General features: G+C 38.4%; 1 protein-coding gene across 3 annotated transcripts in view; it reads right to left on the bottom strand.

The window, feature by feature from the left end:
* The window catches only part of LOC109036742 (chorion peroxidase), a 41,264-nt gene extending 32,622 nt beyond the window's left edge, over positions 1–8,642 (bottom strand). For 2 of the 3 annotated variants that reach the window (XM_019051101.2, XM_019051100.2), the window contains exons 1-4: positions 8,272–8,641; positions 6,874–6,996; positions 5,497–5,661; positions 735–955 (exon numbers count right to left, since the gene is read on the bottom strand). In XM_019051101.2, coding sequence (XP_018906646.1) covers positions 735–955; positions 5,497–5,661; positions 6,874–6,996; positions 8,272–8,279 — 517 coding nt within the window. In that variant the 5' untranslated portion in view covers positions 8,280–8,641. Of the gene's footprint in view, positions 1–734; positions 956–5,496; positions 5,662–6,873; positions 6,997–8,271 lie in introns of all 3 variants that reach the window. The other variant, XM_019051099.2, reaches the window with a different exon arrangement.
* Between the last annotated feature and the right edge of the window lie 5,075 nt (positions 8,643–13,717).

Below are 13,717 nucleotides of genomic sequence, written 5' to 3'. Positions count from 1 at the left end.
TAATTTTTTACATGAAAACGGTCGTGCAGATTTTCGTGCAAATTTCAGTGAAAATTCTCCATGGTACGAGGCAAATTCCTTAAAATTGTCAAAGAAATCCGAACAAACGTTCTCTCGTAAACCATTTAAGGTGATTCTTCCCATGAAGTTAACAAACATCGATATATCGAACGAATTTTGCTAAATTACGAGCTTTGCTCTTCTTTCTTTGAGAAAACAGAGAAGTAACAGTGTAGAGGCATACTTCAGCAGTCTATTGGCGAAAAACCTCCTCCGGAAACCGCAAATTAAAGCCAAATGAGACTGAATGCAAAATATCGCATTCGACCAATACTAATCGAATGCGATATTTTCCGTTTAGTCTCCTTTGGCTTTAATTCACGAGTTTTGGAAGAGATTTTTACGCCAATAGACTGCTGAAGTATGCTTCTGCACTGTTACTTCTCTGTTTTTTCAAAGAAAGAAAAGCAAAGCTCGTAATTCAGCAAAATTCGTTCGATATATCGATGTTTGTTTACTTCCTGGGAGGAATGACCTATTGCCCAGTTTAACTTGGCAATAGCTGATGTGGCTTGGTTCCTTTCTGTCAATCTCGGTCCAAATAGGGTGTTGGGCACGAACTCCTGAATTATCGATTCTTTAGCATAGCCTCAAATGGGGGAAATATGGATAAGCGATGAGTGAGGCTTGGGCACTGGGATGAGGGGCGATAAGAGTGAATGAAGAGGGATTACCGTCGGCGTATTGGGCGGGAAGGAGGCGCTTGAAGGGGAGGAGGGCAGCGCCCCTGAGTGGGTAGCGGATGTTGTTACAGGCGCCGTCCAATCTCCGGTAGCGGGTGGGAGTGCAGTAGAGCCGGGTCGTGTTCACCACCGTCGGACAGACCTCGCGGATGTGCGTCTGGGTCGTGTCGATCTGCTGCAGCAACGGGATCTCGTCCGGCTTCAGGTGGAACCTACGCACCACCACCCCAAGCACATTAAAGATCAGGAAAACTCAACGGAACCTACGCTTTTCCACTCAAAGTCGTGTCAGAATTTCAGATATTCTTTGTAGAAACAACGTATAAGCCATGCAGTTGAAAGTTGGCATAAATTGGGTGTATTTATGCCGCAGGCAAATAGTGAAATCAGGCATTTTGTCAAATGCCTAGGTAGATAGTCAAATTTTGACGGTCTACAAAATTTTGTGAATTTATGGCAAAGAGCTCACGAGTTTTCACTATTTTTGGAAAAATAACTCATCAAACCTACGAACTCTGTTTGTCTTTTCCTCTTCAATTGCCCCTCATATTTTTAAATGTTGAAATTCCAAAAATTCTGTATTTTACGACATGCTGAAAATTTCAAGATCAGTGTCTCTTCAGGAGCTAGAAATTGTTTCAAATACTATTGTCGAGTGTGCAAATTTTTACCGAGAATTTTTTCTTGCAGGAGCAATGAATTATTTTGTCTAAAAATAAGGAAAGAAGCAGAATTTCAATCTAAGTTAGAAAATTTGACTATTTGCCAAGGCATTTGAAAAATTGCCTGATTTTACCATTTGCCTGCTACGTGTATGCCAAAAAGAACCAGAGACCGGTGCAGAAGAAGAAGTGTGCTCGTTATTTGAGGGTCGTAAGAATGAAAGAGAATTATAAAGCGCCAGTGACGTCAGCGGTGACGACCGGGCTCGACGAGTTCAACGACACAGAAAAAATTAAATTGCTGATTTAACAATTCAATTCCTAAAAGAAAGTGACTGCAACATGATTGAAAAGTAGATTTTACAACAAAAAAATGCTACTTTAACCACTGTTGTATAAGCTAATTTAACCACACGGGGGTGGTTAAAGTAGCATTTTTGTGTTTAAAATCTACATTGAAACATTGCAGTCACTTTTTCTAACAATTGAATTGTCAAATCAGCAATTCAATAATTTCCGTAGATTCTGCGTAAACTCATGAGTTCTGCCCAAAATGCTGTTGTCACAGGCTTACGGCTCATGAGTGCCGCATACAGTTGGCGTTTACTTCCTTTTAATAAAATGTAAAATCCCAGTTTTCCATTTTCCAAAAAGGAGTCACGCCCTCCGTTTTACATTGATTCTTATGCAGCTCAAACGAGCAGAGCACCTCCCATCATTTTCACGTCTCTGGTTTCTTTTAGCATAAATACGTCAAATGTAAGAACCAGACCGCCACTTTACCCTTACCTACAAATATTCCATATTTTTTCTAATTTTTTCCGAAGAAATGGACTAAGTTGCTGCTTGTTTGGTTTGGTACCAATATGAAAACCGTTGCACGACCTGAAAGGCATAGCAAAGCTTTAAAGTCGTTCCTATACAGAGAACGACTCATTTGCGATCGAGTCGGCAAAACAGTACATTGCCGAACTTTCAAAAATTATGCCGGATTTCAGCAGCTACGAGTTCCAAGACCGACAATCTCGGCTACAGCTGACGAGTATTCAAGCTGCTGATACTGTTGAAACAATTTTCACTGAGTCAGCAGTGCTATACTTTATAATACTTAATTTTGGATTTTTTCTTTTTTTTTCCTTGATTTCATGACGAGTCAATTCTACCCAGAAAATCACTTTTCATTTGGACGTACTTCTATCAAACGGAACTATGTGCATCATGATGTGAGCCCTATTATGTACATATTTTTATGGGAATCAGGGCTCATGTCTTAATGCACATAGTTCCGTTTGGCAGAAATACGTCCATTTTACACCAGCGCGGCAACGTTAACTGAAAAATTATAGGTACCATATCACCCAAAAACATGCATGTTTACCTACTTCCTACGGGTACATTGATTGATCACTGCAGAAGTTTTATTACAGTGAGGCTGTGCTTTCATCGATATGTCCGAAAGCTTTGGCTCGAGCTTACGCTCGGAAGCCGAACATGCATCCCTCAGATTTCAACGCTAAAAGAGCGAACAGCCAGGTAGTGGATTACGAACGTACCTGTCGGAGTTTAATCTCGCTCGGATCAATGGCTTCGATTCCTTGATTAAGTTTCAACGACCTCATATGTGATTTTTCCATTTGATTGATACTTTGAGAATGTTGCTTCGTTCCGGGAAAAATTTACATAAACGCAAGTTCGTATTGATTGCACGTGGTGTGCGCTATTTTTTCGTTATCACCTAACTGGGGTGGGTTGGAGATTGCACACCCTAAAAAGCTCTGACAAATTGGGCCGGATTAAGCAGGAAAAAATCAAGTCACATCCGCCGTTGCCAAATTTCATCGGAGCATTTATCGTTTTTATACATGAAAATGGTAGTATAGATATATACATAGAGTACTTTTATAGGGAGAGTATGGACAACTCGAAAATTTAGAGGTTGGATTTCATCAGGGCATGTAGCTCCTGGGTGGGGCCCAAAACGGCAACCAACCTATGAACTCGAATTATACGGTGGTACCAATTTTCACAATTCTTACTACCTGTCGTTTCAGAAATTATAAAAGCACGCATAAAACTTTGATTTTGCAAAAATTTTCTCAGTTTCAAAGTCTTAATCCTAAAAGACGCTTGTAAAATACGTCAAATTTTGAGCGTTTGGATGCGCGTACACTTCGCTGCAGCACAATAAAAGCACAAAATGTAAAAGAAAAAATCAAAGTGCTTTGGAAATCATTAAATTTGACACGGAACCACCAATATTTAAAAAACACACATTATATCATTATTATTCTCCTTTGATAAATTGATACATACTTTTTTCCCATCAATTTAGTGAGAATAATCAATGCAGAGTGTGCAAACATTTCAAAACCCTGAGTTAAAAAACGCTGACTATGCAAGTATAAATATTAAAGCCTAACAGAGCGGAGCGGTAGGCTGCCAGCGCGAGAGGCTCACTGGCGCCTACAAACCTAAGTGGATACTCCATGCATAGCACAATGCTTGAGGTATCCACTTAGGTTTGTAGGCGCCAATGCGCTTTTCGCGCTGGCCGCCCGCCCAGCGTGCGGCGGCGCCTGAAGCAACTATTTCACAACAAAGGTGTTGCACAGTATTATACGAAATTGAACGTATTAAGAATGACAGGCATCCTTTAAAAGTACAGAGCTTTCTTCGCAAAATAAATCAAGATACTTATCGTACACTGGAAAAATCTAAGAGCCTTTAGCTGAGGCAAATATGGAGTTTTATCCGGTTCAGGTATAACAAGGGGGGGAAATCTTGAAAGATAATTAAGTCCTGTTAGGTACACTAAAGAGGTATAGAGAGATTTTAGTGAATTCTGTCTCATGGAATTGACGCTCCCCCATTTTTACCAAAACTCTCAACTATATATTATTCTCCGTTGGACCAAACAGACAAAACAAAAAAACAAGCAAACCCTCATTCTTCAAAGGCATTTTACATTTTCATCCAAAAACGTCGTGAGCAATTGTCTTTTGTATTTACATGTGGGCCAATTAACTTTGGGTCTCAACTGGCACGTGGACCAAAACTCCCGTGCCGAAAAAACGCGTGGACGTAAATAACTGGAAAAACAGGTGCGCGGACAAAAAATGGTTGACTAAATGTCCTATAACCCTTTTGGACCATAAGAACTACATAAATCGAGCTGTCCAAACTCTCCCCATAATGGTATTCTATACACATATACCTACACCTACGTACACAAAATTCGCTTTAACAGTGGTATCTAGCGTTCTCCGACACTTAACTGCCACGGTACCCTATCCTCGCGCAGCCCCTCAGAAGGTGGCACTGTCTCGTTTCATTTCAAACTCCTGGTCGTCAGCCCACCACCAGTGGCGTGGCGTGCTTTGCGATTCATCGATTGATCTGCTATTAAAATCTATGGAAAAGGATCGATTATCAAGGTGTTCGCAACAAACACCCTGATAATCGATTCTTTACTATACAGCCTCAAGTGGTGAAGTATCGACAATCGATCCTTCACGCCACGCTACTGCTCCACTAGCTCTGCCGTGCTATAGGAAAATGCCGTATCGACATTCGACAATTGGAAAAATGAAAAATGAAAAATGAAAAATGAAAAATGAAAAATGAAAAATGAAAAATGAAAAATGAAAAATGAAAAATGAAAAATGAAAAATGAAAAATGAAAAATGAGAAATGAGAAATGAAAAATGAAAAATGAAAAATGAAAAATGAAAAATGAGAAATGAGAAATGAGAAATGAGAAATGAGAAATGAGAAATGAGAAATGAGAAATGAGAAATGAGAAATGAGAAATGAAAAATGAAAAATGAAAAATGAAAAATGAAAAATGAAAAATGAAACGTGGAACATGAAACATGAAAAATGAAAAATGGAAAATGGAAAATGGAAAATGGAAAATGGAAAATGAAAAATGAAAAATGAAAAATGAAACGTGGAACATGAAACATGAAAAATGAAAAATGAAAAATGAAAAATGAAAAATGAAAAATGAAAAATGAAAAATGAAAAATGAAACGTGGAACATGAAAAATGGAAAATGGAAAATGAAAAATGAAAAATGGCGAATGATTTACCATCGGACGAGGAGCCTGGCGGTTTCTTGAAGAGCTTCTCCAACCTGAGCGATGTCATCTGGATTAGCATCCTCGGCCTTGCGCCTGACGCCGATCTTGTCGCAGGCCGACCACCACGCCGCGTTCACGTCCTCGATCGTGATGCATGACGACTTTTCTTTCCGCCTGAAACACATTTCCACACATTCAAATATGTGCATTATGACATGAGCCCTATTATGCATATATTCCAATAAATCTCAGGGCTCATGTCTTAATGCACATAGTTTCGTTCAGCAGAAATATCTTCAGTTGAAAACGCAATCGTGTAAAGACGAACGGAAGGATGACATTTCAGGACCGTGTGTTTTCTCGCTGGGCCCACTTTCGCACACACGCGAGGAATTGACATTGACATTTGGACGTATTTATGCTGAAAGGAACTATGTGCATAGGATTCGCGTGAGACGTAGTTCCTTCTAGCATAAATACTTCCATTTAATGGGGAATAACATGGCAGTTTTAATAGCGTTATGGAATTTTCCGAAGATTAAGATAAAGACTTGTCGGTACCCCCAAAGATGGTTCCTCCACTTTTTGAATTTTTCAAAGGCATGAATGGGTTGTAAGTCCCACTATTTTTTCATTACACATGAGAGGCTTCTTTTTTGAAAATTCCTACGATAGCAGACTCTGGTGAGATATTTCATTGATCTTTTTTCTACCGCTGCAGTACATCTTGAGAGCACCTCTGATCAAAACCTAGATATTTTTATTTACCTATGGAGAGTCGACATTCCCTATTTCTAGCATGTATATTGCACTGATGCTGTATACTTTTTTTCAGCTTCTGCAGGACGAATTTTCAAAAACTTTTTTTTTGATTCCTTAGAATTTTTTCTAGCTTTATATTAGATGATTTTTAACAAATTCTGATACTTAAAATTGTTATACATTTCTTATAACATAAATAAATTAGCAAATAAGACCATTAAATGTATTTTTTCCTCTTGAAGAATAATGAGAAAAAAATCCTTTCGTCTGTAGGTAGAGAGGAAAGTCAGGGAAGAAAAGGTTCTTGAAAACCTATACAGTAGTCCCTGAAGAAAGTGTACCTTAAGGTCAAAAAACGTTGTTTTGAGAAAAACCTGTTTGAAGTTTTAAACACTCATAGGTCGCATCATTCCGTTTGGCTTCAAATGTTGCATGACATATTCAATAATGAGTAGATTTAGAAAAATAAATAAATGAATAAATAAACTTGGATTTAAAATAGGTACAGCTGAAGATATGTAAAATTCGATTAGAAAAAAAAAAATATTTTGAGAAAAAAAAAATTACTGCCAACTCCGCTTAAAAAAAGAGTACTTCACAAATTCCTATGAGCATCTTATTTACCTTGTTTCGAGGCTTTTGTCATAATGACTGGATTCTCGGAGGTAGACAACACAATCTTTATCCCACTGTGATTGGGCATGCCAGGCATCCGTCCAGGTCGTCAATAACATCAACATAAACCACCTGGATATGGAAAGGGAAAATGTTCATCAGAGGACTGAATATAAGCGAACTTTCATGAAAGACACAGAAAATCACGGTGCAAAAATCAGGACTTACAACTGCCAAAGAGAGGAAATCGTGGAAAATGACCAGCTTACATTTTTTAAATGAGTATAAGAATAATCAACTGCCGATGGTTAAATGAAGTTATATCCAAGAGTTTGAGTTAAAACTAATAACGAAATATGAGCTGTATGGACTTTTAAAAATTCATCCAGATAATGAATGACGATGATTTATTATCTGATTTAGAATGTTAGGTATGATTCTCGTCAAAAAAATTGAAATTGCAATAATTTTAGATAACATTTTAAGTTATCTTTATGGGGTAGGGTTTCACTATTTTTCATGATGTTTGAATGAAAGAGGACTAATGGTCATGAAATATATATAGAAGCACCTTCGCATATTTTTCACCGCGTGAAGAACTATAAACTAATATAATATTACTTCTGAGTATTCTCTTATCCTGCCTTGATTACTTTCTTGCAATTGTAAAATCTTAAGAATGAAAATTAATAGTGTATTTTGTTTTCTCGTTTATGCTCATGGATTATCATTAGATATCTGAAGAAACGATAGTGAGGATCTTGACTCCAAGAGAAAATTTCAGAGATTCTATCGTGATTTTTAAATTTTCCGGGAAAAACCCGAGAATTTGCAACGAGAATTATTACCAACCCCTTTCAGTCCGATTAAAAAACATTCTAAAAAAAATTCCACACTTAAAAGTGGTTGAAACGTGGGGATGAGCTTTTTTGGCACCTAATTAGCTCTGAAAATTTTATTTAACATTACACAATAACACTCAACGCGGAGGAATCAAGAGTCGTTTGAACAAAACCTTAAAATTTTCAGGATTATGAATGTAAAATGAAGGCATTGAAGTAACCACGAATTTTTTGCCGCACGAAGCATCACAATATAGTGCTGAACCGTAATCATTATAATCCATCAGCCTGTGCACATCGTAAAACTTTGCAAGATGATCGTTTTTCGTTCGATCATAGGATGAAGTCACTTCACATGATGTAGAAATTGAAATTGCACATATTTTCATTGAAAATAATAATAATAAAAAAAAAAAAAAAAACTAACAATTCACGATGTAAAAAATCACGCAGTCATAATGCGGAGAAAATCACCTATAAAGGCGTTACGGATGGATCCGGTGAAAAATGGGCTTAAAAATGAATGGTGAATTCCGTTGGAGGATACGCGGAGTATCACTCTTACCTTATCATGGCTAATTATTCCGCTAAACACATAAACTTGAATGGAGGATGAAGGATGTTAAGGGAAGCCCGGACGACTGGCGAATGAGATGAAACACCTTTTCTCCCAAGTTAATATCGTCTCCCATTATGACGTCACTAACGAATTGCTCATCCAAAGATTTAGTTTGTTTACTAGGTCAACAGCTGAGAGGAGACAGAAGAGAGCCCGGTTGCAGCTTCTATCTGCACCATCGTTGTCACATTTCAGGAGAGATTTCATTGGACGCAGCTTTTACCAACTGCCGCAAGAAAGCCTCCATTCCTGTCATTTGGACGAAGATGAAGACTCTGGTTCATTCGAAACATCAAAGGTTTTCGTTATAAGAGCTTAACTTTATCCCAGCTGAACAAAGTTTTTCTGAACAGTGTACTAAGATCAATTTTTCTTTATCGAAGACTTCCGTTATCTGAATCTTTGGTTCCTTTGACGAAAAAAAAAAAAAAAAATCATCTGGTCCGAAAATTTTGTTGTTTTATTTGAATCTCAAAATGAGTCAGCGTGGTCAAACTGAGTCGATTGCGTGTGATATGAAATTGCGGTTTGATGGTCGAATCTTGACGATGATAAAAAAGTAATGAAACTCATCATTAAATCGCTAAATTTTTCGGTCTAGCACCAATATGAATAGAAATCTTTGAAAAAGGAACAATCTACGTATGACGTTATCCACCGCGCAGCAGTGAATGCCATTTTCAAGATTGACTGATTTAAATTATATTCCTTGCTGATTGACGATGGCGAGTGGAGGTACCTGACATTCTTATTCATGTTTTTCTTTGTTTTTTCAAAACAAGGTTTATTGAGCTGCAAACTTAAAATCGCCATAACTTTATTTGGTTCAACATTTTAAGCGAGTTCATGTTAAGATTTTCACTCCTTTCAACAGTAAAATTTCTACGCCTTCAACAAATAAACCCCCTTAAACAGAAATGACAGTCATTCAGTTTTGAGTTTTCCAACTCTACAATCCCTTCCACGGGGGGACGGTGACTCAACCTCTCCATTTTCTCCACCTTCCTTTTGTCACGCTTTTATGGTGTGAAGAGGGATTCAAAATTGATATTTTAAATCGAGAATTGGCAACTGTTCTCTGAACCTGATTTCTTCTGGAATTAAATGCAAATGCTGCGGCGAGCGCCAGCGGCATGGCGCATGGCGCTAGGACTGCAACTAAACATCGCTCAATGGTCAGAAGATCATAATAAGTTTTGTCTGTGATTCAAATTTTATTTTCAGCTATATTTGCTTTTTGATTTCACCACCCGTAGGTCGAAAATATGAAAGTTCTTACTTGTCCTGAGAAGATCCCTGATTTTAAGCTTTTTCAAATTTTAATTCTGATATCATCCCGGAGGATCTATCCAGAGGGTTCTGTACTACTGTGCGACCGTGCTCCTCGTCAATCAAGTGGCGGATAAAATTCGTTTTAATGCTAATCCGAGCTATTTTTTTCATAGCTTGTCTACGCTTGAGTTAACGATAATTAATTTGACGCTACTTCACGACCACAAGCGCAGCTTGGCCACTTTCCTGAAAGTTGTCGTCGGTTCGCGGTATCTTCCGTTGCGCATCATAAACACAGCCTCATCCTTGCCCTTCACCTTAAATCAAGTCATTGTATTGCTGCTCATGAAACTGTCATCCATATTCTTTAGTATAAGCATCTGAGATAAGCTGAGCTTGCTCTCTGAAATCTGAATAAATATGACATGAATCTATGTGCACTGAAAAAAAAAGTATGACAATCTCAACTATACTTCTAGCTGATTTTGGCGCCAGCCATAAGAGTAGTTGTAAGGCACCAGCCAGCGGTATCGTTAATACAATCACACTCATGCTGACTGTGAGGACACCAACTAGAGGTATGGTTGATCTAACCACTCTTTCAGCTGACTTAACCATACCTCTGGCTTGTACAACTACCCTAGTATCTGGCGCCAAAATCAGGTAGAAGTATAGTTGGGATTGTCATACTTTTTTTTTTCGCGTGAGCCTCTAGAGTCTGAATGAATTTTAAATGTGTCTAACTAAGTGTATAGCAAAGCAAGGCTACAACAATCTGCAGATCAGATCGAAGTCTAGACACTTGCAAAACATACTTCATCCCCATTAAACTGTGTTTCAATCACGATGACACCTAATCTATTGAATTGTCGAATTTTGTCCGAAGCTCAATTATAATTTCTTAGTCCCAATACTTACCAGCCAAAGATGTGCCCTCGGGCGATTCCGGTGCGTCTCACACAGCGATGTAATGCCGTGGAGTCTGTTTTTAGTCTAAGCCGGCCCATTAGTTTTTTCCCAGGTAAACTTAGTGAGCTTTGCTCAAATAAGAACTTTGTTTATTTCTTCAATCATTTTGTTATCAAAACGACGGTTCAGAAAATTTTCAAAGTTTATTATTTTTCAAGTCAAACCTACATAACATATTTTCAATGGCAGCACCTTACACTCATATTGGGCCGAACTATCTCTTGTGAGATACACGAAAAAAAATTAATTTCTCATTTACATAATGCCCAGATCATTATGATTTAAGTCTCGACCGTTTCATATCTTTGACTTTTGTAGGAAGAAAGCTTGTACCAATGACGGGTACACATTTTTTTCATGGAGCACCAAAAACTTACCTATTATTCATTTATATATTTTTTTTTCAAATATTTAAAAACATTGAAGCATGGAAAGAGAAAGATCATGGAAGTCCTTTTTGGAGTTGAGAACCTACAACAACATAGAACACTTGAATTGCATTTTGCAAAAATGAACCACAAGCATTCGAATGTCGCTAACATGGTGTAACTTCTTTACCTGGCGAATATGAACTGATCATCAAAGCAAGTTTTATCTGTACTCCCAATGAACTATAAATTAAATACGAAAATTACCTTTGTAAAAATGTTCTGCAAGGTTTCAGTGATATAATTGCAAGGAATGTAAGTTGCACCATCTTAGCAACATTGGAATGCTCTTAGTTCCATTTTGCAAAATGCAATCCACTTAATACACACAGTACTTAATACACAGCGGCTACTGTGTTAGCCTTTTTCTTACAATCTCCAGCACAGATATTTAATTTCCGACGTACATTCATGATTTTATACTTAGTTCGGAGGTCCACATAATCAGCGCTACTGAGAAAAATATGCGTATTTTTGCATTACTTCTGGTCAGTGTCAGAGGTGAAATACAAAACTACTCAAATTTTATGAGAAAAGGTGTGTGTAAAGCTCCGTTTTTTCATTCAAGTTTTGTGTTAATTTCGGTATTGTTTGCGCCGGATTTAGAATAGAAAAGAGAGGAAAACCCGGAAAACTCCAGAATCAACCAAGGGCAAGTTGCTTTGCGTTCCCATAGTAAGCGAAATTTTGCTTGATTTTTTCCTCAGCGTGGCAACCGCGTGTTGTAAGGGCAATTCAAAATTTCTCAGGGGAGATAAATTTACCTAATTTTAAGAAGCGAGGAGATGCGCAATAAAAAGTTGGTGGATATGGTATCCGTTGCCAAGGGTCCGTCGGAGTTTTGGTTTTCTCTTTACGCGGAGGAGCAGTCACTCATTTAGCGTTGATAGTGAAAATGAAGCCAGGACAAAGCTCGCAAATGCCCCTGCGACCTGTCTTGGCAAGACGCGACCGTGCCGCAATGAAAGTTCCCGCTGAAATTTATGGATGCGCAGGGATCCAAGATCCAGCCGGCCTAGAGGAGTAGTTTCCACTGCGTCGCAACATTCAATGTCAACTTTACTGCCTGAAAATATATCCATGCCATGTTTATGAAATATGGGTCTCGCGTCCATGTTTGGCGAAAGTTTTTTCACTCTCACTTTTACCCAACTCGCTGGATGATACAAGACATCGTCCATGAACTTGTTATACAACACCGTGAGGACATTTCTTTTCTAGCCGGATTATTCTATAACATGATGTTACAGCTATGCTACCCAAGGACTTGTCTCCCAGATTATTCCACCATGTACTCCTTGTTAAGCTCCTGCGCATGACTGTAAAGTATCTTTTTAGGGAGGGTATGGACACTGCGGGATCCATTTTTGACTGGCTTTAGAAATCAAAGGTTGCATGGTGGCTGTTCGGCGACTACTTAGCGTTTTTAATTGCACAGCGAGATACCTTACTTCTGTAGCCTGAAGTTAAAGTCTCGAAAGAGGTGTAGGAGCAATACCTACAGCTCTTATTATTTAGAAATCGGCACTTCTGCAAGTCCAAAGTATTATCCTTTTTCTTACCTCACATTTCCCATTCCTGAATTGTTACGTAGTAAAATTATTTACTTTTGTAGCGTGTCGTTAAAGTCTCCAAAAGGTGTAGGAGCAATACAGCTTTTATTATTTAGAAATCGGCACTTCTGCAAGTCCAAAGTATTATCCTTTTTCTTACCTCACATTTCCCATTCCTGAATTGTTACGTAGCAAAATTATTTACTTTTGTAGCGTGGCGTTAAAGTCTCCAAATGGTGAATGTGCAAACAGCTCTCATTATTCCGAAATGATAACGTCTTGATAATCCCAATTTAATTATTTATCACTCATTTTTCTATGTAGAAGCACTTGGATTGCATTTTGCAAAAAGGAACCACTAGCATTGCAATGTTGCTAAGATTGTGCAACTTCTTTTGTCTTGGAGGAAAAACCCGATTATCCCTTAACAGTTTCTATTTTCCTCGCTAAAAACTGTAAATTTAAGACAAAAATTACCATCTAAATTTCATAGTTTTTCACAATTTCCGCAATTTTATTGCAAAGGATGAAATTGCACAATCTTAGCATCATTGCAATGCTAGTGGTTCCTTTTTGCAAAATGCAATCCACTTATGAATGATGTGAATGGTAATACTCTCCTGACAGATGAGATACTTTGAGGAGTTGATTAATTTTGCACATCGTGGCATATCGGCGGCGGGCCGAAAAGAGCCAACTCATGGGATATCAATTGGGATATTGTCCGGGCTGGAGGGTGCCGACGGGTGGGGCGGGCCTCGGCGGAGAAACTAGAACCCTATCGTTTTCGGCTGATTGTGCGTGAGGTGCAAGGCGCGAGGTCTATGGGAAACCGAGTCCCGGTGGGAATGACTCGCTGATCTCCACCCAAGATCCCAGCTCAAGCCTCAACTTGAGGGCTTTCTACCAGACAAAGCACCGCGTCCATACGTCACCGTAGTCTTTCAACGCTAATCAACGTCCATTCGTTTTTACCTTACACGCCACCAGCATCGGGAAACGCTCCGAAAAAGTAATTCGCTCAGCTCGCTCTTTCCACCAATTGAGAATTTGCATGCAAATTTTTTATTGCTTCATCTGAAAGTTCCGAAAGAGCTGATTTCACAGTATTTTTTATCATTTTTTTCTCAAATGGGAAATATTATGAAAATAGATTTAAAAATGAGAAAA

This window comes from Bemisia tabaci, chromosome 7 (assembly GCF_918797505.1).
Source record: "Bemisia tabaci chromosome 7, PGI_BMITA_v3".
Lineage (NCBI taxonomy): Eukaryota > Metazoa > Arthropoda > Insecta > Hemiptera > Aleyrodidae > Bemisia > Bemisia tabaci.
The sequence above is the reverse complement of the archived record's forward strand: the minus strand, read 5'-3'. Positions and strand labels throughout refer to the sequence as shown.